This window comes from Agelaius tricolor, unplaced genomic scaffold, assembly GCF_023055355.1.
Source record: "Agelaius tricolor isolate 1412-34295 unplaced genomic scaffold, bAgeTri1.0.p SCAF_3, whole genome shotgun sequence".
In the NCBI taxonomy this organism is placed as follows: domain Eukaryota; kingdom Metazoa; phylum Chordata; class Aves; order Passeriformes; family Icteridae; genus Agelaius; species Agelaius tricolor.
Window position 1 is genome coordinate 56,414,054 of NW_027269263.1, and position 26,144 is coordinate 56,440,197.

Here is a 26,144-nt window from a genome sequence, read left to right on the forward strand (position 1 = left end):
GGCTGATTATGATACAGTGTAGATGAGATATTAATGAACAAGGAAAAAAAAGGCAAGCAGCATAGATCTAAATAGCTTTACTAATTGCAGGATCAGATCTCATCAGATCTGGACAAACCTCTGTTTTATGTAAATACCTCCCTTATTGGGATTGCTTTCAACTCTGTTCTTTTAAAAATATTTTGTCCTTAGTAGCCAGAATTTTCCTCTGATCAGGTTTTAAAAAATCTCACATCTTGCAGAAAAAATTATAGATATTTCTCCAGATTCCACTTCAGTCATTTATTGTTGTTGCATATGTATAATGTTTGGGTTTTTTTTTTAAATCACCCAATTTATTTGAAGAACAGAGCAAAAACAAAGCAAGGGGATATTTTGACATGTATTTGCATGCATGTTGTATATATTATCCATAACATTAAAAATATTCCTAATAGACGTTCTTCAGGACTAGAAGGCTTTCATAGCATTCCCTTACCTGGAAGCACCTCATATTTTCTCTTTCCTTTTTTGTGAATTTGTATGTCCTTTCCAGTATTTCCAATTACAGATATTCAGTACATCTATGTATTATGTGGTAATTACAGTCAGACTTCACACAGGCAGGCATCTGAAGAATTAAAGGTATTTCCGTTCCTTACAAATGGGAAGTGTCAGCTGGCTGAGGTCCAAGTTATCAGTGTTGGGTTTTTGTTTAAGGAAATACTTTCCTGTGTTACTGCTATGTCCATTGCACTCCAGAGAAGCCCAGTAGAAAAATCCCCAGTATGTTCATGTTGCTATGTAAATCCAGAGCATTGGCAATTAAAGAGTGAAAATGGTATATGTGAGAAAAACACTTGAAATATAATTAGATGGTCCCTCCTTTTGTGGGCACTGCGTGCGTATTTAAAATTTGTCATCGTTACAATTTTATCTCGTTACAATTTTATCTCCAGTAATAATTCTGAAATTTAATTTTTCTGTGTTACAGCTTTACTGATGATACTGTTTCCAAAAGATTAAACTTGATCAAGATGTAATTTAAGAATAGGTAGATCAATTTATTTAACTAAAAAAATCTAAGGTAATAAAATGATGCTGTGTTAACAGAGAATTGTCTTTGTTCCCAGGTGTGATCATTGCAGCTTGATCTGTTACTGGGGGTGTGTGTTACAGCAGACAGTGATTTCCTCCTGTGCAGTGTCTCAGGGTTTCCTTGCTGTCAGTGGTGGTGATGGCAGCAGGAGGGCACATCCCTGTGCCAGAGGCAGGGATGGCTGCAGTCACTGCTCGTGCATCTCCAGTGGCTGGGAAGTGGTGGTGCTTCACATAAAGTTTCTTCTGCCAGTTGAGGCAGAAGGTATCTCTGCTATCTCTGGCAAAGAGATATCTGGCACTGGTGCCACAGATCCAAAGCCTTCTGCTTGCAGTAATTGATGTTGGTCTGACAGGCTGGAGCAGGATTTCAGAGCTTGGATTGGCCCTTCAGTTGTCTTTTGAATAAGAAACAAACTGCAAAGAGCATACTTGAAGGGTGGCTGACTGCTCAGATAGAGAATTTCAATTTTTGTTTAATATTAAATTTGCTGAGACAAATCCTTCCTATTTCATTCAAGGGTGTCTGGTTTGAGCCTGTACTGCTGAGTGGCCATGGTCAGCCTTATTTACACAGGAGTTGTACTGTGTCCAAATGTAGGACCTAGAGATAAAGCAGGAGTATATGATATTATTTGGTGAGTGTGGCATGGTACAGCTGGCGTCAGCATCTTTGTTTTGGCACTTTTAATGGCTGCTGAGGATGCTTCTCTTGCTCTTACTCCTTCATGCAAAATGCTTTTTGTTTCCCTTTTCTGCCCTTTGTCTCTATTATAAACAATATGGGACATCTTATAAGAAGTTTTACAGGGACAGCTCTGTAACCTGTCCAATGTTCCTCAAGACTTAGATTTCAGGTAAGCTGATCACCATGTGGGCCCATGTCCCAGTGGGGCACAAATCACTGCTAAAGTGGAAAGATTTTTGGCTTGCTTTGTGCTTGGGATGATGTGCTTTTTTGATGGAGCTTTTTCTGAGAACTGTGTGTGCTCTTATGAACCCAGGAAAAGGTGAAACAAGTCCTTCCCATGTCCTAGAGGAACAGGGCTGAGAATGTCTTAGCATCTGAAAATTCAAGGAGTATAAGAGCCTGATGATCTGCTGGATAAGAAATGTCAAAAACCTTACAAGAATATTTGGAAAAATCAGTTGTGTAGATACTGTGATAATAACCACAATATAAAAACATATTGAAAAGCATACAGCAAATGTACTAAATATCTCAATTTAAAAGTATTTCTACTGTAAGGATTTCTAGCTGTAAATTTTGTAAGGAAAAGTAAAAATATAAGGCTTTTTAGAACAGTGAATGGTTCTGAAAAATAAGACTAAGAAGAAATTTTAACCTGAAGTTTAAGGTTATAACATGTATTCAATAACTGTGACCTCATTTAATCCTTTTGGGTAAATCATGTAGCTTCATCTCCTAGGAGAGGGAGGAATCAGTGTGTGCAAGATTTTATGAGTCACTGCTTTAGTCTTTATAAGGTAACATATGCTTGATTCAGTTTGGATGAATAGAAACCTGTTTTTCCTTTAAAACTGGAATTGTCAATCTGCTACATTAGAGCAATTTTTTTTTCCTTCAATTTTGAAAATAAAGCGCATAACAAATGATGGGAAAATAATAGCAGTTGAAAATTTGAACAGCACTTAAGACATTCAGGCAAATTATAGACCTGAAAGAAAATGCTATTATCAGAAGGATCCTAACACAGTAATAATTGTACTCAAGAATATAAAGGGAATAAAGTAGAAATATTTTGGATTAGAAATCAGAAATCATTCACTCTGTCCATTGAGTTAAGATAGTGAAAATATTAGAAATTTTGTAGTTTGAGGGTATATAACACTCATTATTTTGCTGGAACTTGAAGTTTTTTCAGCTTCAGCAGAAAAGCTGTCCATGTATAAATTTTTAATTCACTCTGTCTCTAGCTACCTTGTGTTCAGCTATTTCCATATGGAAATATGGTTTTTTGCCTAGCAATAGGAAGCAATTGGCAGCTGATTTTAAAAGGACAAAGGATATGCTTTAAGATACTTAGAATATTTTGGCTTGGGCTGTTTGTTCTTTTCCCCCTAAAATTGATAAACTTGTAGGAATAAGCTTTCTGTTTTCTGGCAGCTCTACAAAATGTTCTCAACTCTGTCCCTGTCCCCTCCAAACAAAACTGTTCTCATAAACATTAAATACTTATAAATAATAAAGTTCAGTATGACAATAATTAGGAAATAACAAGCACAGATATATGTGGGGTGAATAGTGCTTTCTTTGGTGTGCTTGCTGGTAATCTGACAAGTAGTTATGCAAAATGAAGAATTTTTTTTTTTCTTTGCAGAATGGCTTTTTGTAAAACGATGGATTTTCAAAGAAACTTTGGTCAGAGTTGTTTATTGGCCTGAGATGGGAGGAGGGAGGGAAAAGCAAGGTGGTGCTGGGCATACATCTGGTACAGCAAATGCTGCCAGACCCAGCAGAACTATGAGAATGAGGAATTCCTCTTATTGTCACCTTTGTGTTTCAGTAAGCACTTTATTAAGGAATATTACAGTCTGTTAATAGGTGAAATACCAGATAATGTCAGCTGGGCTTAGTTAAGTTATGTGGATGACTAAAAGAAATTCCAATTAATAGTTATGTTTAACTAGTTAAACATAAATTATTCTGCTTCCCTATGTTCATAATGGGCCACTTATTGAGTAACTGTAGCATATAGTAATGCTTTTTATCTTAAATATCTAATACTTCCTCAAATTTATCTACAAACTTCCTTCAAAATTATTAGTATATAATCTGACTGCATTAAAAATTCTTCAGAGGTGTATCTTACATCAATTATGTATATTTATATATTTGGAAACTAATTATTTAAAGTAAAAGGTAAATTCATCTGTGCATTTTGTATTCCTTTTTCCCTTTTGGAGAAGCAGAAACAAGCTTGACTGTATGGTTGATGTTCTCAAGCTTGTTTTCACTCTTGTGATCTGCAGTGTGTGCTTCCTTCCTACCACATTTCACTCCTTTCTGTATCCTGTGTTTTTCAGTGTCCTCCTCATGGTGAAGATTGAGTGAAATGTAGTTGTAAAATGGTAATACTGCTGTTGCTGTTTTTCTTGAATGAAATACCATTGTTCTGTAAGTTTTCAATAAATAGTCTTTCATTTTCTTCTGCAAAAACAAGGCAACAACTACCATTTCAGGTATGTACTGTCTTTCAGAGCAGCTTTGGCCTCCATTTCTGTTAAGGAGAACTGTGCTAAGCAACTGGCAGTGTCATCTGCATGTGAAGGATGTCTGGCTTTAAGAATTAGGGTAGACTTAACTTTTGGGTACTAACTGGGACTAGCAGCCATTTTGAAGGAAGACATGTTTTCCTCAGAATATTTTGTTCCAGTAGTTTTAAGTATATCAGAGATGTAAAAGGTAGTGGCTCTGAGATCTCTAGGAGAAGATCAAATGCAACATATAGTTTCTCAAAAACCCCAAAAGAGTCAGTACTATTAACATGATCCATGGAATGTACCAGTAGATAGTGAGTAAATCCATCTTCCCCTTTATGCAAGAGAAAATGAGAGACTTAAAAAAAAAAATTCTATGTATTTTTTTCCATCATTAGGTCTTGACTCCTAGATATTGTCTGCTGAGCTGAGCATGAGTGGGACCCAGCTGTAGTTGAACTTGTGCAGTGTACAGAGAAAAACTTCCCTTTGTATCTGTATCTGGTCCCTAGAACTTGTATGTGGGACAAGGAAGTGTTGTTTTCAAAACATGCTGTACATTCAGTGCAGTAACTAAAACACAACTCTTACAAAAATGTTTAAAATTTAAAGTGCATTTCAATATTACTGACTTTTTCTAATACATATCTTTAGGAGAGGAGAGAGTTTGCTTTATCATTTGGAAGTAAACAGTTCCTTAAAATGGTGGTTTTCATATTACAAGTATGGTATTACCTTAAAAGTTCTAATTTCCTCATGCTCTGAGCAGAAATATTATTTAACATATTGAAGAGGAAAAATACTAAGAATATTAATGTAATCTCCTCTAGAGGAGATTGCCACTAGTTTTTCTGTCACTTATTCTTCAGTGAGGCAGTTGCTGTCTTGTGTATCAGCATTGATGTGAATGATATGAGAGACCTGAAGAAGTCCATAAAGGTACTATTTCTTTCCTCACTTCAAAAGCTTAGTAATATCTGGAAGATGATTTTATTTTAGGGCAGTTATACTCTTTATGCTTCAATACTACCTCATGTAGTATTCATATGCTTATCAAATTTAGGCTTGCTCTGTGTTTGTGCCATTTTGAAACCCATTTTAATCACATGGCCTGTGATTCTAGCAGTATTTTAGAACTATTTATTTTAAAAATATATGATCAAAAACATATAAAGCAGTGAACTTCTCAAGTTGTGTGCAAATCTGTCTCATTTTGTTTAGGGTCCAGTGCCTCATTGGGAGAATTTAAATGTATTGCCTTTTGTGCTGTTTAGCATGTCACTTGTACAATTATCCAAAGCTCAAAACATAGATCTGTCCACATAAAATCACATCACTGATACCAAAGTTCCTAATGCACTTCATGACTTCAAGGCTGAAAAATTACTTAGAATAGACAGTTTGATTAATTTCATTTGTTTAATAGTTTCAGATCTGTCTTCATAGATTCATTTGGGAAGCAGGACTATTTCTTTTAAGAATAATACTGGAAGTAGTCAACTTGCAGTAGGATGAGGTTTTATAGGCAAATTGTAAGATCCAAGCAGCTGTAATTGTGATGCAAGGATGGAAAATTCAGTGGAGAATAGACTAGGGTGGATATTGATAAGGAAGTACATGTTTAAAGATAGTGAAGAAGAAAGGCTAAAAGCACCTCAAGCTTGTGTCCTAACATACACACCACACAGAAAATGGAAGAAAAGCACTAAACCTGCTAGTTTATGATCTGATTTGACTAACAGAATGTGTGGATGAGCCTACCTATTAATTAAAAATGAAGTATATTTTTCTTGCATTTGTTTAGTATAATATGTATTTTAAAAAGGATGTATGAAAACTTGTATGGCAGGGTTTGCATTGCAAAAAATGGAAGGTACTTATGTTGAGATGCTACTTTGTCTCTTCCTTTGCTCCCAAAAGGCTCAGGGGTGGTGGGAGGAAGAAGCTGTATTAGTTGAGTCCTGCAAGAGTGGATCTCTGCCCTGGATAAATTTAATACATGCACTGTCAGTAAGATATTTTAATCTTGACTGATGAACATGTTGTAGACCATTGAGATAATCTCTTTGTGGTAGACATGATTAAATTTTTAGTGAAACAGTGACTTCTGTCAGTTGACTTTGAAATTGTGGTGACTCTGATATCGACACATATGTCACAGGGAACAGTTTGTGCAGTGCCATATACCTTGTCCACACTTCTCCATCTGTGCTTAAACAGCAGCTAGGATTTTTTTTATTTTCTTTTATTGTGGAGAGCTCTTGTATATTTTTTTTAATTGACAGAACAAATAAACAAAACTCCAGGCTAATTCTGCTCTTCTGTTCTTTTTTCCAGATTATGTAGATATCCCTAGTTCCCACATAATTTTTTTTTTGTTCTTCTTTCACACTGCTGAAATAACAGAATTTCTCTTCTTCATCTTGTGTGGAGAGTTTCTTCCCTTATAATTTCTGAGGTGTTTTGTTCTAAATTTGGTATGGAAACTTCAGGTTGCTTGGAGCTTTTGATGTGATGCTCTCTGACAAATCCCCTGTGAGTTTAGAAACCGCCAGCATCTCTTTCTAGGACTCTTCTCTCCATTTTTCCAAGACTCTGGTCTTTTTATTTTTTGGCTTAGCAAATGCCTTCTTGCTTTAACTTCATCTGATGCCTTTTTCTCTAGTCTAACACACAATTTCCACTTGAATGTATCAGAAAAGACAAACATCTAGGCTAAAAAAAAAAAAATTATGGTTAGTTTCGGCTTTCCTTTGGTTTGAAAGAATAACAATCACGATGATCAGGAAGCCATTTTGGGCAGTGTAGAGCCTTTCTGGTTTTTGTTTTCATTCAATCACAGCTTGAATAGTATGGCTTTAGAGACTTAGTGTATCTGCTTCTCTCAGGCATTGGCTGAGAGCCAGTTGTCTGCCACTTGATCTGTACACTGCAAAATGATTCAAAGTGGGCTGATGAAGTGCATGGAATGACTGAGGAGTTGGTGATACTACCCCATACCTGAATTTATTGGTATTTTGTAGCTGAAAAAATTTACTGCATTAACTGCTGCTTTGAGATGTGCAAGCTCTAATTTTCATTCATCTTCAACTTTTATTCAGTCAGTGTTATGATCTGTTCTGGATGTGGTTCTGTATAGAGTGCTGTCTTTTTTGTGGCCTCAGAAATTAAGACAACCCAAAACTCTTCAGTCAGGATGTAAATGCTTGCTCACTCAGCAGTTCTCTGTACCTCTGGGTGCTGAACAGTACAGTTATTGAATCTACTCATGAAACCCTTTAAAAGTGTGGTTCCTTGGATCTCTAAGAGGTGCAGGTCCTGAACAGCCCAGCATTTGCCTTTGTGGCACTGTACTTGAGGTAAAGTGGAAATGTTAGTTCTGTGTTAGGTTGGGGGGTCTTGAACTGAGAAACCTCCAGGAAGAGCTATTCAATTGTAAAACTTTCCTTTTTCCTCTCTTTTCTTTTTCTGTTACTTTGAGTTTAACAAATACTGCTGTAATTTGCATTCTTCTGGACTCAAAGGCCAATAGAGTGGTGCTATGGTGGCTGCAGTTTGAAGGGATTTTTCTCTTGTGTTATTTGGACTTAGGATGCAATTTCTAAGTTCTAATAAATTCTGTAAATTATCCCAGAATTCTGGATATGTAATTTATAAATAATCAAAATAAACAAATGAGAACATTGCTGTTTCTCCAGCCATTATTCTCTTATGGCCTAAAGGCACTTAGTGTAAAACTCCTGTGTCTTATTTTGGTGATATTCCCACAATCAGTTTTGTATGAGGAGTGATAGTGATGGTATCAGCCTGAGTTTGCTGGTGCCATATGGATGTGTAAAAGTACAGATTTGCTTTTAAAAATGAACAAAAGGGATCCTTACTTGTAAAAATCTCAGGTAGCAGAGACAGAAGATTGGTAAATCCAAAATAAGAAAATATTTCAAATTGACAGAAGGGAAACAGGAAAGAAAAACCACAAAACCTTGTGAAAAGAGTGTTATCTAATTGTGGATGCTCATTAAGACATTGGATTTTTTTTTCCTATGGGGTCTCATTTTATTGAAATTCTTCTTGCAGCTATATTAAATAAGTCTTTCTTGTCACTTGGTTACTAGAAGTAAAATTAAATTATGTGCTTTAATACCATCATGGAGAAATGTCTTGTAGAGAATCCAGGGACTCAAAGTTTGTGGTGAAATAACTTATATCTTGGATTTATTTTTAGCATCCTGTGGTGTACTGTTAGCAATAAAGTCTTAGTATAATAATCCATTGCAAAGCCTATGTGGAGGCTTAGTTATGGAATAAATAATTTGATCACTTCCTTCCAAACTCTGTGGATTTTGTTTTGCTATAAAATCCTGCCTTTTTAATATCTGTTTATGTAATCAATTTTAATTTATAAGCATCTTCAGAAGCAATTAAAAATTTGTTGGACTTTGAAGTTGAGGACCATGTTTATAGTCAGTTGGTGTCAAGGCTCTGTAGTAGAGACATTTACTTTAGTTCATCCTTGCATTGGGATGTGTGTCTGGGTGTGCAGAGAAGTGATCTGGTAGCTGTGACTGTAGGACCACTTGCTGCCTGGGATGGACAACAGTAAAAGAAGTTTTTTATGGTACTTGCAGTCATGTAGTGGAGCCAGTTGTGAACATAATGACATTTCACAGAGATGTTTTCAAAAATCCGAGAAGCGTCTACTTTGGATGTGAGAACTGAATACTTCTTGGAGGTTCTTCTGATCAGTATGTTTTGGGAAGAACAAGTGGCATATGTTTAAAAAGGTGCTGATCACTGGCTAGCTTGCATGCCTTCCACCAGAGCATGAGAGTGATAAACTCATTCAGATAGTAATAATACTTTTGTAACTGTGGTTGAAAAAAATTAATAAATCTAGTTACCCAGCTTTTCTTCTTCTGTTTTCAGAAATTTCTGTGGCTTTGTACCTGAGATATGTATGAAGAGATGAAGAAAAGTCAGGTTGAAGGTCTTCCATTGTGGAATGGTTAATCCCTTAGAGTTCAGGTTTACTGTGGCTGTTAACAAGTTGACATAGTCTTGCTCAGGTCTTACCAGTATTACCACAGGTAATACAGTCTCCAGCGAGGATATGGTCTTAAAATGAGGCTCACATCCCTTTGTTCTTTTGGGTTTTTTGGGTGCTTGTCTCCAGAACACCTGGTGAATTCACTTTTCAGCAGTCTCTGTTCTGCTTTGACAGGATCTTGTGGAGTGAGTGGCATCTCCGCTTGGTGTCAGCATGCTGGGTGTCCGTGCCAGGGTGTGCTGCCAGCATTTTGGGAACAAGGGACCATCCCAGGCCTTACAGGTGCTGGCCTGGTGATCACAGCATCACAGAATGTGCTGAGTGGGAAGGAACCCCCTGGATTGTCAAGCCCAAGTCCCAGCCCTGCACGGCACCATTGCCAGGAGTCACCCCATGTGCCTGAGGGCATCGCCCAAACGCTTCTGGAGCTCCGTCAGGCTGGGGCTGTGACCACTGCCCTGGGGAGCCTGTTCAGAGCCCAACCACCCTATGGGGGAATTACTAGGTGTTAAAAAAAAAGAAAAAGGAAATATGACTTTTCAAAGTCTATTTAAGGGACATTAGAGGCAGACCACTAAAAAACAAAAATCCAGGTGTGCCTAGCGTTTTCCACATCTGGTTGCTCACCCGTGTGTGAAAGTAGTGATTTGATACCTCGCTTTTTGTGACAAAAATGATTCAAAGAGCCATATTTTTCAGGGCTCTTGATCTGGAGGCTTTGGCGGGTGTGCAGTACCTGTTAGCACGGTACCCGGGAAGACGATCCGTGCCGGGAATCTTTTGTTTCGGGGTTTTTCCCCTCGGCGGGCACCCCCCGCGTCCCCCCCGCCGGCGGCAGCGGTGGCGCGGCCCCCGCGCTGCCCCCGCGGGCTCGGGCGCGGAGCGGCGCCCCCCGCTCGGCGATGGTTCCGCCCGCCGTGCGCGGTCATGTGCGCGGGCCCGGCCCTCCGAGCGCGGCTGGGCGGCCTCGCACAGCGCCGCGTCCCGGGCCTCCGGCGGACAAAAGGGCGCAGGGAAGCGAGACCTCCGGAAGGCGAGGGCAGGCGGCGTCGGTGGTGAACGTTTTCTGATTTTTCCAGAAATCAAGCAGAAGACTGAGCTGCTGATGTCAGTTAACTCTGAGAAGTCGTCCTCTCCAGAAAGGTACGGCCGCATCCCCGTCCGCATGAACGCGGGGCTTCTCCCTCTGCCTCCGCGGGGCTGCTGGCATTGTCCGCGTGTGCTGCATGCTGGATCTCGCTCCGTGCCCACCCAGCCTGCCCTCCCGGTCGAGCTTTGTGCCTTTTGGCCGCGGATGCCGGTGGCCGGCCGTGCCCCGGAGCCCGGCGGGCTGCAGCATGCGGATCCCGGCGGGGCTGGCTGGTGCAGACCCCGCGCTCCGCCGCGCCTGTCAGGCGAGCGGCGCCGCGCAGACCCCGCGCTCCTGCCCGCGCTCCTGCCCGTGAGCATCGGTAGCAAATAGAACTTGGCCGAGCGTTTCGTGCCCGGTTATGTGGAAAAGGGAGTGTCCTTTGGAAAGTAGCTCAGGAATCGCAAATCCCCCCTATTAGTCACATTCTGTAAGATAGATGTGATCCCTGTTCAAGTCTGTGCTAGGAAATGGAGCAGTCGCTGCATGCAGTAATGGTTCATGCCTGCAGGTAAGGACAAAATGACTCAGAAGTGTTTTTAAAGCAATTATTTTATCTGTCAATCAGATTAGTGCTATTTCAAGTAGCTGTTTCATTTTTAGGGAAATACTTGAAGGTACTAAATGTACATTTAAGTCTTCTGACGTGAAATAGCCTCCTGGTGATTATTTTGTTGATTTTAAATAAACCAGCCCTGCTCACTTCTGTTTTGCTTGCAGCTGCATTTTAGGGCATTTTTGGTTTTGAAACTGCTTCAGTCTAGGGAAACATAATACCATTTTCCTCCCATTATTTACAGTAAACATTTTGGCTGTATGCAAAAGACCCTCTGAATGTTTTGTTTCACCATTTTAATATTGGATGCTGGTAAAAAAATACTGTTAATTTTAAGCTCTCAAACTGTGTTAGGCTGAAATGATGAGCTGAAGTTTATTTTATTGAATGGCTCAGCTTAGAGAGACATGATAAGGCACTGAATGCTATCTTAAGGAAACAGGCTAAAAGACATCTTTCAAAATGAACGAGTGCTGTGTGGCATGGGTGGTTTGAAAAACCAAAATGAGCAATTTAATTTGATTTATAAGTATATTTAGGTATGATATGTAGAAGCAAACTGCATTGCCTTTCACCAGCTGTGGTTATAACAAAATACCAGCAATAAGAGATTCAGAAAATGGTGGGGGGGAATGGGATGTTAAGTCACCTTTCCAAAATGGAGATATATAAGAAGAGCTTTGAGAGAAATTTTAGTATTTATTTGTTCAAAATTAAGAATGAGGATAGAAAATGCAAGTGGTTTTTTTTTAACCTTTATCCCACTCTTATGCCTAAAATTTTTAAATACAAAACTCATAAAATGGTGGTGGTAACAGGGAGGATGATGGAGTGAAAATAGTAAAGGAAACAGGTGTTAACTTGATTTTTGGAAAGACTTACGTTGGCATTGCTGTGTGGGAATTTGGTGTATAATACAGATACTTATTTTATCAAAATGAGTGTTATGCAGCACCCGACACCTGATCAGTCTGGTTTTGAGCAGAACATGCTCATGGTTGAACTAATGGTAGTCCTAGATGAAGAGGTCCTTTTAAAGGATCTTAACACAATTAGAAAAAGATGCATTTGTCTGAGATTGATTTGAATGACATTCATTAAAAAGTAAGATTTTTTTTAACAGCATGATGTGTTATCACGCAATAAAGATTAAAATGTGGCTGTTGTATATGCACACAGATTTGTTCTGAGGATTTAAATATATGGTACTGTTCACCTGGAGATTGGTTTGACATATCAGCTGCATGGTCAGCTATAAATGAAAACATCTTTATTTCATAGGAGGGTTTTGTTTTTTTTTTAAATAACCACATTCTTTTCACCCATCTAAAAATAGACTGAATTTTTTTGCAAGCTGTTATGAAACAGTGCTGTCTATCCTATTAGCCGCCAGTTCCTTTCAAGGCTCTTTGAAAATGAATATATAAGATTTTTAAAAAAGAAATAATTATAATATTGAGTGTCTGAACTGTTAAACTGGCCTAATCTGCTCTGTAGAAGAATTGCAATGTGTGTTTATGCCATGCAGACATGAGAATATGCATGTTCTTGAAAAACACAAAAAGGGAATGAATTCTTGCCTATTTATTTATTGCTGGTTTTAATCCTTGCTCCTAGTGGTTGGGCTTCTTGTGAAGCTTGAGTTCTCTGTGTGGGAATGCTGTGTGGAAGATCTGAAAGAGTCCATGGCTTGTTTCTTGTTTTCCACGCTAGCAGAGGCTGCTAGACAGCGCTTGCATAGCCAGAGGGGAGGGGAGAGGAGGTGCCCTGTGCATTTACAGAGACTGATGAAATGGGAATACAGGAGGAATGAGAGAGGAGCCCATTACTTGCCTCCTTCTTTGGCTGGTCTTTGTTTTTACAAGACAGTTTGGTGTTTGTAGGTTTTCCTGCTCATTTGGCAAGTTCAGCGTGCTGTCACATCTTACTGATGAGAAGAAAGCTGGGATATAATGGATGGTTTGGCTGTTATGGAGGCTCAGCATTTTAGAAATCCTGCAGCGTTCTCCTAGGATAGTTGTTTGCTATGAATTTCAGAACCTTTTAGGAGACATTAGCAAGAAAGTTGAACCTTTTTGTTGAGGAACCTCTGAGATGTTTAAAGACATTGGCAGCCTTGAAAAGTAAATTAATACAAACCTGAGACACTTTTCATAGATTCATCCTTCCTTTCCACTTACCTTCTCCCTAGAAAAACTGAAGTTGCAGAATTGAGGTGATGAGATTAAGATACCCGTGTTTTGGCATGCTGTGGGATATTTCCTGAGCAGACACCATCAGGCAGAGTCTCTATGTCCTGAATTTCCAGGCAGTTAATGCTGCCTGGCCAAAGTCCTGGTTCCTTGTTGATAAGGTAACCCAGGTAACTGGGGATGTGAGCGTGCCCGTGGGCTGGGCGGTGGATCAGGTAACCCCCTGCAGCTGCTGGTGCTGAATTGATTTGTTTGGATGTCTGAGCCTGAAGGAGACCATGGGTATGTTTTCCTACAGCGTGCTCACGATGTGACACTCACCTGGTTTCCTTATCTAATGAGTAGTAATTAAACTCCGATGTACCTCCTTGTTCTTTGTGTTTCCCTGGAGGCTGGCTGAGCTTACTGCTCCAAGCCTTGCCAATGTCCTGAGGGAGCAGGTAGCAGCACCCAGATGGAGGAGGGATGGTCTTTTAGGAGCCCTCCAGGAAGGTGAAAATACTTTTAATTTCTGGTGTAGGAGTTATGCACTCTTCTCAGCTACAGTATAGGGAATGCTTTTGGCTGCACAGATATTTTTCCCCCCCTTTTTTGGGGCTGTGTGGAACTCTTGGCAAGTTTCTGTTTCTTTTTGAGAAAAGTTAATTCTTTCACCTGGATGGTTTTATACTCTTAAGACTTCAGACTTCCTGTATGTAGTACTTTTCTTTTTCACATTTTAGGACAAAGAACTTGTTATTTCTTCAGCTCTGATTTTGGCTTCTAAATTTGTGTCAGCAGTGCAGTTTTACCATGGAGCATTTTCTCATAAAGGTTATTAGCAAGGCTGATCACTCTGAAGTGTCTGACCTGCTCTTCTTTCCTCTTCATACAAATGCTGCATAAGCATGTTTCTTTGAAATGAGTTTCTGCTTCAGTGTTTTTTGAAAAACAGCAGCCACTTATGAACAGTCTTAAAGTAGGTAGCTGGTATGTATATAATTAAATTTTCATCATTTTGGGGGGTTTCATAAATAGCAGTAAAGAAAAGATTCTTTCAAATGACAAGTTTGTGTTAATCTGTGTAGAAGTATGTGGTGTCAGGTGGTACAGGCAAGTTTTAAGGAATAATGGTGGTTTTGGTTTGGCTTTTTGTTGGGTTTTTTTAAGCCTTGGGGTATGTATATCCCTCTACCTTTGTAATTTATCTTTGCAGAGCAAATTAATATATTTCTCACTGCTTTTACATAGTTTCTTCATCAGGTCATGCCAAGAGGGCATTCAGGGATAAAGTAAAGGAGGAAGAAATCTGAAATAATGAGAAGGAAGGAAAAAGATGGAGGCTGAGTACTGTCTGCTTCCTTTTCTGGCAGACCTAATAGGAAGGAAAAAGATGGAGGCTGAGTACTGTCTGCTTCCTTTTCTGGCAGACCTAATGTTAGTTTTTAGAGGAGGCATTGTGAAACAAGTTATGATGTTGAAAGATTCCTCCAGGTTTGGAACATCAGTGATTTTTTTTAATTCTGTTTTTGTGTGTGTGTATTTCTTTTTTAAATTTAGTTGTCGATGCACTACTTTTAAGGTAGAAGTGTAACTTGTAATAAATATGGAAATAATGTTTAAAAGTAGAACCATCAGCTAACAACATGATGTGTAAGCTGATATTGCTGTATGTCAGATAAATGGTTTGGAATAATTGTTAGATAATAGGGCATTATAAGATAATGATTCCATTATTTATGTAACTAACACTGAAAAAAAATAGTTGTCAGAATAATGCAACTATTTCATCAGTTTCAGTAACTTTTAAACACATATTCAAAGTACTGTATTTTCTTTAGCTCTCTTTCAGCTTTTTTTCTACTGGTTCTTTTTTATAGGATAAAAAAATTTTGTACATCTTCCATTTCAGCACAGTTCAAATCTAGTTTTAGTGGTCATACAACTATAACTTTTCTGATTTGTTTAATATGTGGTAACAGTGACCAATATATATTTTGCCCCCCTTTTCCTCCCAAAATTACAAGCTCATTCTATTTGTTGTATTTTATCTCATAGAAAGAAAATCATCCTAGCTGAGTGTGGGCCCTAAGCTGTTTGTCCAGGGAGGCACTTCATTCCACCACCAACACTTTTGGGGGACAGTGTACCTGTATAGCTCTCTTACACTGGGTGCTTAATTTGAGATTGCCAGTTCTGGACCAAAATAAATCCTATGTTTTGTGTGGCTATCATATTAAAGGTTCCACAGTCTCACTTGTTTTAGCATGTGAGGCTTTTAAGTGAAATATGAAAGGGATGTGGAGGCAAGGAATGTTGCAACATGCCATTGTCCTTGTGTAGGAAAAAATGGAAATAGCTTATATAGAAGAAGCCACTTGTGGAGCATGTTGAGGTGATATTTTTAGGGGACACTGTACTTTTTTTTTTTTTTAACTGGTTGTGACTCTATCAGTAGACTTTGAAAAGATTAAGAATTTTAAGTGTATTTTGCTTTCCAGGGATAGACTCAGTTTCTTTCTGCTATAAATACATTTTCTGCTCAGTTTATTCTGTCTGGAATTTCTGCTATAGGTAAAAAAATCACAAGTAAAATAAATCATTAGTACCCCTGCTACTCAGATGGCCTGTGCACTACTTTTTTTTTTCTTTAATTATTTTTTAAAAATAATTAGCAACTTTTCATCATGCGGGTATTTGTGAGGTATTTATTACAGGGAAATTTCTCTTATACTTTCTGAAAACTAAAACCTCAGATTTTGTCAGTTCCTGTAGGAACTAAAATGAGAGAATTTTGTGAAAGGGAGAGATGGAAGGTTCTGGGGCATTGTATGAGGTTTTCCTGTATGAGAACTATTCACTGGAAACTAACTCAAGCAATCCAGTGGTGGTTTGAACACAGTTATTGAATGGCTAAAAAAAAGATAAGTAAAAGATTGAAAAACCATGACTTGCACAATATACTTTCTAAAGTATTCCAGTTCTATCCCAGGTAAAATGTCTGGGAAAAAAGTAATGGATCATTTTAAGCAAAGCCTTTTGTATTACAGATTTAGTCTGTTTCATGACCTGAAACGTTTTGCCTAATCACTGTATTGGTCATGCCTTCACTAAAATGTCCACTCCAGCCCCTAGGGGGATGGTAAACGAATGTTACCTGATAGATTGCATAAAACAATGTGTATTTATGGCCAAAGTTTGCATTTCTTTTGTTGCTGTAGTGTATTACAGGATAAACTCATCTGTGGTTTTCTGTGTCTTCATATTGTATGCATATTCATATTATATACTTACAAATTAAGAATAAAATGTTTAGATATTAATGTAATTCAGTGAATTTACTGTGTTGTGATACATGTGTTTTCACTGATCCAGAATTGATGTAGTTACTGAGGGATGCTAGGAACATATTAAGCAAATGCATGCAGATTTAAGCATTCAATTTTGTTGCATATTTTGTGTTATAAGCATATTATCAGGAAATTGTGCCATCTCTCAGCTTTTGACTTTATGTGAATCCTACTGTACAGTTTGGAGGATATCTAAACTTTCCAGTGGACTGAAAAATACCTTTTCTGTCCAAAGGGTGTTGTGACCAGGTGGTCTTTTACTAGTTCTTTCTTCAGGAACATTACACTCCTGGACCAGTGTCTGCCTTAGGTGCTTCTGTATTTTCTTCAAAACTCACCTGTAGTCTTGGGTGATCTCTGACAAAATCTGAACAGTCACTGTTACCTTAAAAACAGATGAAATTTATCTCATCTAGGATGCCTGCCAAACTCATGCTGGTATTTGTGACTAGATGGATAGTGAAGTGTGATTTCCTTTTTTTTCTGCTTCATTCTTTTTCTCTCTTTTTAGTCTTTAAAGCTTCAATTACCAAAGGAATGTGTGCAGCTCCAAGCTCTGCCTATGTTCTTCACCAAATATATCCATAGAGTTTTCTTTGTGTGGTTATAGCTTTAGGTCAGTCAGGCTGGTTGATTGCTTCTTTTTCCTGGCTGGACAAGGTTCAAAACCAGAACCACATCTCATGTAGATGTTCTATTTGTATGAAGTTTTGACCATTGTGTTTAATGAAGGCACTTTAAATAACCTCTCTGTATTAATAAAAGTGTCCTAATTTTGTCTTGATATCTGCTAATAAATACCATAAATTGGTATTTTCTTCTCTTGAGAGTTGTGAAATGTTTATATTGTAGTGTTGGGCTGGTTGATCTTCCAGACTTGTTTTCCCCAAGCTTGGTGCAGTCTAATTGCATGGAAAGGAGGATTTCTTTAACCTACTTCAATTTGGAGTAACATGAAACCTTTTTAGAATTCAGTGCTTTGTTTTCCTGAAGCAACTTCCTGTGCCCCAAACCTAGTGAGGTGGTCTCATCCTTTCTAAGAAGGCAAGGGCTCATCCTTCTGTTGCTCAGTTCTGCTGAGCATGGTGGTAGTGTGTGTCTTTTCTGGGGGCAAAGGAGGTCATATAATTGCAGCAGAAACTCCTGTTAAACTACATTTCTGTCCTGCACTGTCAAAGCTTAACTTTTACTAGTTCTGGCAGAAACTGAGAGTATTATTTTTGTCATTAATACTGCTATAAAGAGACAGCATTACTTTCTCTTGCAACTGCTGTGTCAGAAAATACCCAGCAATTTTTTTCTGGTGGAGATGGAAAGGTGGTTTGACATTTCTGTGGGTTTCAGTGGACAGCTCTTGTGTTATTCTCTATCCAGCATTAGGACCTACAGATTCTCATTGTTGTCTGCAGCTGCTGCAGCCACTGTCCACAGAAGCTTTCAGTTCCTTCTGTGCCCACATACCAGACACTATCCACCTCTGTTTATTTCATGCCATGAACTAGAATGGAAGGTTTTTGGCGTTAGCTCTGCTCTTTATGAATCCTTCTATAAAAGGATTACCTTATACCCTTCGGAGACCACGTGTGGTGGTTTCCTCAGAGTGGTGCTTTGTCATCCCCAATGTGACAGTGTAAAGCCTTTCTGACAGCTCCTGTTGCATATGTGACAAGAATCAGGAATTTCACTGCTGCTTGGTGCCTTAGCTATGACAAGTGCCAGCTTCCAAGAAGACTAATACAGCTTTGGACCAAGACTTCCCTAAGGTATGAAAAAGATCATCAACCATAGTGATTCTGAAGTACATTTTTATCAATTAAAAGCTTTCATTCTGTTATAAATAAGAGTAGAAACAGTCTTCATGGACTTAGAAATCTCACTCGGCTCCTTTCCAGGTAATTAATGTTTCAGAGTATTAGTCTAGAAAGCCAAATAAAGAGAGATACAGCCATCCTCAGAATGCTTATGTTCCACAGCTAAAGTAAAAGAATGAACTTACAGACTCCTCCTCTTTCTCTCAAGAGCTGGTGAAGGAAAAAACTCCTCCTCTTTCACTCAAGAGCTCTTGATGTTTGTGAGTGGATTACTGACACAATGAATTAACTTAGACCTTATTCCTTGGGCACCCCAACTGCAATATGCTGTCAGTGAATACATGGGGGTTTTTTGTGTAGACCATTAATATTTAAAGTGCTGTTGTTCTTTATGGAAATCTCTTCACAGGTTTCTCCAAGGCAATCTTATTGAATATGTTTCTGTAGTTGAATTTTTATGTAGTTTGTTTCACCTATATGTCTGCTTTATTTATGTTATTTTTCTGTTAAATGAATCCTGGCTTGGAAAGAAAACATACAGGAAAGAACTGGTCAAGATTCTTTTCAAATGTGTTTAGCACATAGGAATTTCAAGGGCTATTAAAAGAACCAGAAGTCATCCAGTTGAAGCAGGACAGTGTCCGAGAATGCCAGTGCATTTTTTTACTATCATTTAAATACTCAGTGCTTTAAAGAAATGCCTTAGCAAAACTGCATGGAGTGTGTTCCAACAGATGCCAGGACAGCTTAAACAGTCTGCAACTGAAAGTCTTAAAGACTACCCCAAACTCAAACCTAAGGCAGATTTAGACACTTCACCTTCAAAGTGTTACTGATATCTTTGCTAAGAAACTTGCTAAAGGTATGTGTCCTTCTAGCCATGCCAGTTGTTAGAGGTAGCCAGACATGGAGGGCTCTGTGTTCCTGGGGCAGTATCTCCTGTTGTAGCTGAATAGGAGAGTGCAGGAGTGCTGTGTCCCAGGGGCAGTATCTCCTGTAGCTGAATGGGAGAGTGCAGGAGTGCTGTGTCCCTGGGGCAATATCTCCTGTTGTAGCTGAATAGGAGAGTGCAGGAGTGCTGTGTCCCTGGGGCAATATCTCCTGTAGCTGAATAGGGGAGTGCAGGACTGCTGTGTCCCTGGGGCAGTATCTCCTGTTGTAGCTGAAGAGGTGAGTGCAGGACTGCTGTGTCCCTGGGGCAATATCTCCTGTAGCTGAAGAGGTGAGTGCAGGACTGCTGTGTCCCAGGGGCAATATCTCCTGTCATAGCTGAATAGGAGAGTGCAGGAGTGCTGTGTCCCAGGGGCAATATCTCCTGTTGTAGCTGAAGAGGAGAGTGCAGGACTGCTGGTGTCCCAGGGGCAGTATCTCCTGTCATAGCTGAATAGGAGAGTGCTGTGTCCCCAGGGGCAGGCAGTGAGGAGCATGGCCTCCCCACAGGTGTGTGTGTGCATGCACATGCTCTCCTGCAGAAAATGCATCCACAGCTGGCTGTGCAGGGCAGCAGAGACTCAAACCAGGGCTTTTATTGGCACCCACATCAACACACACACAGAGAGCATTGAGGCAAGAACTGCATGGACAGCCTCATCCTTTTCCTCCTTTCCAACTCCTTACAGTGGAAGTCCACTGGTGGAATTTTCACAGAAACTCACGTGAAAGCTCTGTGTGCTCTCTTAGCCAATTTTAAATCCTCTAAGTAGTTTCTAGCCCCTAAATGCATTAGCCTTCAAGATTCATATTCTCACTTGAGTTGCTGGCACTTGGACCTTATTTACTGGCTGGCCAGTCTGACTTGAAATTGGCTTGAGTTCACACATACACACTCCAAATAGAAAGTGTATCCACAAAGAAGACAGGTATAGGGTTTTAGTGACTGTCATGATCAAGGACAGGGCTTAGTCAGACAAAAGCATGGACCAGATGCTTATTTTTACTGTACCTGCCCCATTTATCCTTTTTCCCGGTTATTTTCTCTTATTTATTTCTCCCTTAGCCACTTCTATGTCAGTCTTCCTCCAGGCCTAATACCTTCCCCTGAACATTTCATAGCATCTTGCTTATTCTACAGTACTGTGGTAAGTTTTACACAATCCCAAAATGTTCTTTCTCTTTGCATCCCATAATAAGTCCCATACCCCTTAAGGCAATAACCTTTAGTTTTCAGGGTGTTTTTTTGGAAGAGTTTTGACTCATCTTGGTAGGTTTCACACTGGGGGAATATGGTCTAATTGATAGTCGTGGGAGTAGCTGATTCACATGCTCCATTTTTGCTCTTGAGGATATTAGGGTTGACCTGTTGTTTTGCTTCTGATCTTTGCTGGATCTGTTTCTCTTCAATCAGATAACCTAACACTGGTCTCCCAGAGGCTATTATCACTTGTCAAAACTGGATCTAGGTCTGTTTGCATTTTTGGCCATCTGATATGGGCATCCAAGAGATTGAAATTAACTGAGGATATGAAATGCACCAATGCTTTGCTACTACTTCTCACTCTCCTGGAAGTTTGATGTTACAGAGTTTTGTCTACTGTGTAACTCTATTTGGTTTTTAGACCTATGTTTCTGGAAAGGAAGAGTGATGTGTATTCCTACCATGTGTTAGATGCATTCTCTGTGCTTTAGATGTACACTGCTGGATGTGTCAAGCTCATACATCTAATGAAGGCAAAGCTCAGGCATGACCAAAACCAAGCAGTGCTCCTTACTCTGCTGAACTGGTATCTATGCTTGTCACAAAATCCATTTGAGGTAACACAGGGATGCATAATAATAGTAAACAGCTCTGAACCATAAACTGTCTCACATCCTCCTTCTCTGTGGTCTGGTCCAGAAAAGAGATGTCTGGTAATAGTGGTCAAAAAGTGCCACTTTAAAAAAGGCAAAAAGAATCATATTACTCTCATTCTGAACAAGGCTATGTCTCTGAGATAGACTGGAAGGCCAGTTGTTAATCTGAGCTGCAGGCATCAAGATACTGCTCAGTTCCTTCACAAGGTAGCTGAGCAGGCAAAAGACACAGAGCCACAATGTGTGTTAGTCAATATCTGGCTATCTGACATCAGCATTCAGAAAACCTGGCATGTATTTCTTCTACTTTGGGAGCCCAGGAGATAGCTAATACTTGAGACTTTGCCAAGTTGTTCTTCTCAGGAAGAGAAATATACGATTTGAAGGTTGTGAATGTTTGTGTGTATATGTGCAGTGCTGTTTATTTACACAAAACATGTAAACAGAGCTCATTTGCTTGAGCAGAGTAGAAACAAAGTGCAACAAGCAGCTATTTTGCTGATGTTTTCAAGTCTGCCTGTCTAGCAAGTACTGTACTAAAAAAACCCCCCTTAAAATTCAAAAAACAACACCCAAAAAACCCCACGCAACTCTCTCCTGGAATCACAGGCACAGCATTTTTTTTGCTGTTTTTTTTTCCTGCTTTTTCAGCTGTTGTGTAAAAGACCTAATGTTCCTTTTTTACTGAGAGTGAAAGGAGGGTATTCAGCCCAAGTCTCAGCCTTGACTGCAGCCAAATACTGAATGCTTAGAGAGTAGCTCAATCACAGACATAAAATTTGTATTATAAAAATGCTACACCTAAAATGAAACTTAAAAAAACTTCTTTATGTGTACTACACTACCTTTATTAACTTTCTGGACAGTGCAGTTTGTTTCCAGCTTATTCTGTATGGTATCTGAGGACTCTTGCCCTTTACTGCAAATAGTCCTTGTCAGATCTTTCCCATGGACAGGTGTGAGCTGCTTTAAGATCTGTCTTTCAAGGCTTCTGCCAGGTTTCCACTGGATTTCTCTACGGCAAGAGAGATTAAGACTATCCTGGGTTTTGGTTGTAGCTTTTATTCCCCCTTCTAAATATTGCCTTTCTTCTCTTGAAAGCTTCACTAGGTTTTCACGTGGTGCTTCATCACCCTGCTCCATTGGTCTAAACCTGTATGAGTCAGTGGAAAAAACCTATCTTCCCTAACTCCTGAAAGCTTCTGAGAGTAACAACTTCTTAGTTCTCTAAACTACTTCTAAGACCTTGTTGTTTTGTTCACAACTAGTAGTTCATGTGTGTAGTGTTGCCTGCAGAAAATAATCTGAGATTGAATTGCAGTGGGATTCTATATGGAAATAATACAGTGGGAGATTTATCATAGAGCTTTCCCTTTAGCTCCCGCTCCAGCCTTCATTCTTCTTGTCTCTCCTTTTGTTGAGTTACCATCCCAAGCCAGACATGTCACTGTAGGAGGGTATCACATTGGTCACACATTATTTCCTCTTGTTGAATCCATATTGTTTCTTCCTGATAACCTTCCTTTCCATGTTTACAGAAGCTTTACATCCTGGTGCACTTTACTTGTAAAATACGTAGCATTGTGTTTTTGTTAGGATAGGCACATTATAATAATTAGTGGGCTACAGCTATTTTTACTGAAATGTAAACCTTGGTGATTTGTATTGTGCATACTGCAATCTGTAAATGGATTCTTGTGAGTAGTTTAATTGATTGGAGGAGGAATATATTATCATAGAATCTTAGAAAATGCTGAGTTGGAAGGGACCCATCAAGATGATTGAGTCCATCTCCTGGTCCTGCACAGGACACCCCAGGAGTCACACCATGTGCTTGAGAGCATTGTCCAAACACTTGTTGAACTCTGTAAGGCTGGTGCTGTGACCATTTCCTTGGGGAGCCTGTTCCAGTGCCCAACCACCCTCTCTCTGGGTGAAGAACCTTTTCCTGATGGCCAGCTTAAACTTCCCCCAACGCAGCTTCAGCATTCCCTCTAGTCCTGTCGGTGTCACAAGAGTGAAGAGATCAGTACCTGCCCCTGTTTCCCCTCTTGAAAGTTGCAGATTGCAGTGAGTTCTGCCCTCAGTCTCCTCCAGAGTGGCCAAAACCAAGTGACCTCAGCCTCTCCTCATGTGGCTTCCCCCCCAGACCCTTCACCATCCTCATGGCCCTTCTTTGAAGGTGTTCAAGGCCAGGCTGGGCTCTGCACAGAGCATCCCCCCCAGTCAGAGGTGTCCTCACCCATGGCAGGGGAATTGAACTGATTGAGCTTTAATGTCCCTTCCAACTCAAACAATTCTGTGATTCTATGATTCTGTGAAGTGCAGCAAATACAAGGCATTACAGGAAGCTACTATTTGTTTGCACACTGTTTTACAGGTGGAATTGGTTAAGAGCATAGTTGACCTTTTGTCCCGAAGCCATGAGCGTGATGCATCTAATTTTATCTTTTGTTCCCGAGTTATTTAATGCTTTTTTAATCAAATCCTCCAGAGTTGAAAATCAGAGTTTTCTAATTTAAAATATAAGAGAAGACTGGGAGTTTTCAAGTTTCTTTCGAATTATATTTTGGCACGTTTGTTGCTGCTGTTAGTATTCAATCCCATAATTCCATAGCAATGCAGAAGTCTGCTTTTAATTAAAATGTTATTTTGTGGAATGTAGTAGAAACTGTTATAACTGGTGAAATACAGATTGGTTTCCTTGTGCCAGATTGGAGGATTTAAATTGCTGTTTTGAAGCAGTATGGGTGATGTAAACGAAATGTCAGTGGAGGTGATTTGTTGGAATTGAATCATTAACTAGGTAGGAAGATGTAAAGTTGAGAGTTTGTAAGTCGTTTTCTATAGTGATTTGACTTCAGAATGCAAGTTACTAGGAGCCATGAAGTGCACAGTTTATTTTACAAAGGAGAAAAATGAAATTTAAGGGAGCATAATGCTTCATGGAATCATAAAATGCTTTTGGATAGGAGGGACCTTTAAGACCATCTACTTCCACTCTCTCTAAAATGGGCAAGGGCACCTTCCACTTGAGACCAGGTTGCTCAAAGCCCCATCCAACCTGGCCTTGAACACTTGCAGGTGTGTGGTACATCTTCTGGTTGGAAAACCTGTTGTAGTGCTTCAGCATGCTCACTAAACCTGCTCCCCTTCAGTTTGAAGCCATTCCTCATTCTCCTGTCACAATGTGTCCTTGTAAAAAGTTCCTCTTCAGCTTTCCTCCAGCTCCCTTTAGCTACTGAAGGTTCTTTAAGGTGTTGCCAGAGCCTTCTCTTCTCCAGGCTGAACAACAACTCTCTCAGCCTGTATGTTTAGCAGAGGGCTCTTCCAGCCTTCTGATCATCCTGGTGGCCTACTCTGGACTCCTTCCAGCAGATCTATGTCCTTCCTAAGGTGGTGGTCCAGATGTGGACACAGTGCATCCATCCAGGTGGATGTAGAGTAGTGGAGTAGGGGGGGAGAAGCACCTTGACTGGCTGGCTGTGCTGCTTTGGGTGCAGCCCAGGACACAGCACACCCCAGCCCTCACTGCTCTCCTCTTGGACCTCGAGCTGTTGATCACAACCCTTGGGGTGCATCCATCCAGCCAGTTCCTTATCCACAAGTGGTCCATCTGTCAAGTTCATGTCCCTCTAGTTTAAAGATGAGGATATTGTGTGGGACAGTGTCAAATGCTTTGATTCATCATACTATTGCAATAAATATTTCATTTGGCAATAGAGTTTTCTTAGTTTTATGAGCTTCCTGCCAGTTAAATTTGGCAAATATGTCTAGATATTGCTAATTACTGTTCCAGTGTTGCTGACATGACTAGTTTAATTTTTCCAAAATCTGTTGAATATACTGTATTTTGCATAGGTCATATTGTGCACTGCTCAAGGTTTCTTCTTTTCTTTTAAAGTTTTAGTCAACTGCAAGTGGTTGTATCTGCATACTTAAGGACAATCCAGACTTCTGTTGAGCTGGAATCCATAAACATAATTAACATGATGGTGGTGTTGTGGTATAATTAGGTTCATTAACAATATAAACACGGAGTGTTTTATTCACAGGAGATTGCTACTATGTCTTTAATTGTATGACTGTGGTTTGTCTATTTAGAACTTTTCTTTCAAGTGATTTGAGTTTTCTTAAAGACTGGGATTCTTAGTATGAAAGATGCATATATGTTTCTTCCAAGCAAGTATGGAGAGACATGATATGTATATTGTCTGAAGAAAAGGATTTTTTCATTTTTTCTCTCAGTTGTTTTTTTTTTTTTTAAGAAAGAATGGTATTTCAGTTTTGAGAAATTTTTTGAAGTGTAAAGGCACAATATATATGTATAAAATTTTTATGTGTTCAGCTTAATGCTCCTGCTTTTTTTTAAACAAAATTTAAAAGTTCACCTAGTCTTCTCTTGCACTTCTTTTAAGTCAGTCCTAATACCTCAGCATTGTTTTGGTGACTCCTTATCTTGTTTCCACCGTTGTTACACTTGCAGTTTGCAAACATTAAAGCATTAGCTAAAAGAAATAGATACTGACTGAGGCTGGCAAAACTCTGGTTTCAATGAGCAGCATTAATTTATGCCCACATTGATTGAAGCTATCTGTCCCCATCTAATACTCTTGTTTCTAGCTTACTTTTAGCTGGCTGATGATTAGAACATGCTTGCCTGAGGAAAGCTTGATCCATCTCCCTCCAGGACTCATCAATAACTATTTATTTGGGTAGTCCTTAGGTTTTAAGCAGAGCACCAAAAGTCATTACTGTCCCTCAGGATGTGATTGTGCTGTGGCTGAAATGATGCCAGCCTGTGACAGTCAGAGCACAAGGCCTGTGCTTGGTTCTCCAACGTTGTTGTATTCATGCTGCTTTAACCTAAGTCATTTTGATCACTCTTGTGACCATTTTTACTGTCATTTTTATTTCTCCATGTTGTGTTGTGCTGTTACGGATCAGTGAGGAAATAAGGTATGGTTATGATAATTCTTTACTGTGTTTAA

The 26,144-nt window shown here is 39.4% G+C and overlaps 1 protein-coding gene across 5 annotated transcripts in view; it reads left to right on the plus strand.

Moving 5' to 3' along the window:
• Positions 1-26,144, plus strand: part of SRPK2 (SRSF protein kinase 2) — a 129,601-nt gene that overhangs the window by 33,092 nt on the left and 70,365 nt on the right. For 3 of the 5 annotated variants that reach the window (XM_071423945.1, XM_071423946.1, XM_071423947.1), the window contains exon 1: positions 10,005-10,489. The exons of 1 other annotated variant lie outside the window; for it this stretch is intronic. In XM_071423945.1, the coding sequence (XP_071280046.1) occupies positions 10,020-10,489 (470 nt within the window). In that variant the 5' untranslated portion in view covers positions 10,005-10,019. Of the gene's footprint in view, positions 1-10,004; positions 10,490-10,848; positions 10,987-26,144 lie in introns of those variants that run through there. One more of the 5 variants, XM_071423949.1, reaches the window with a different exon arrangement.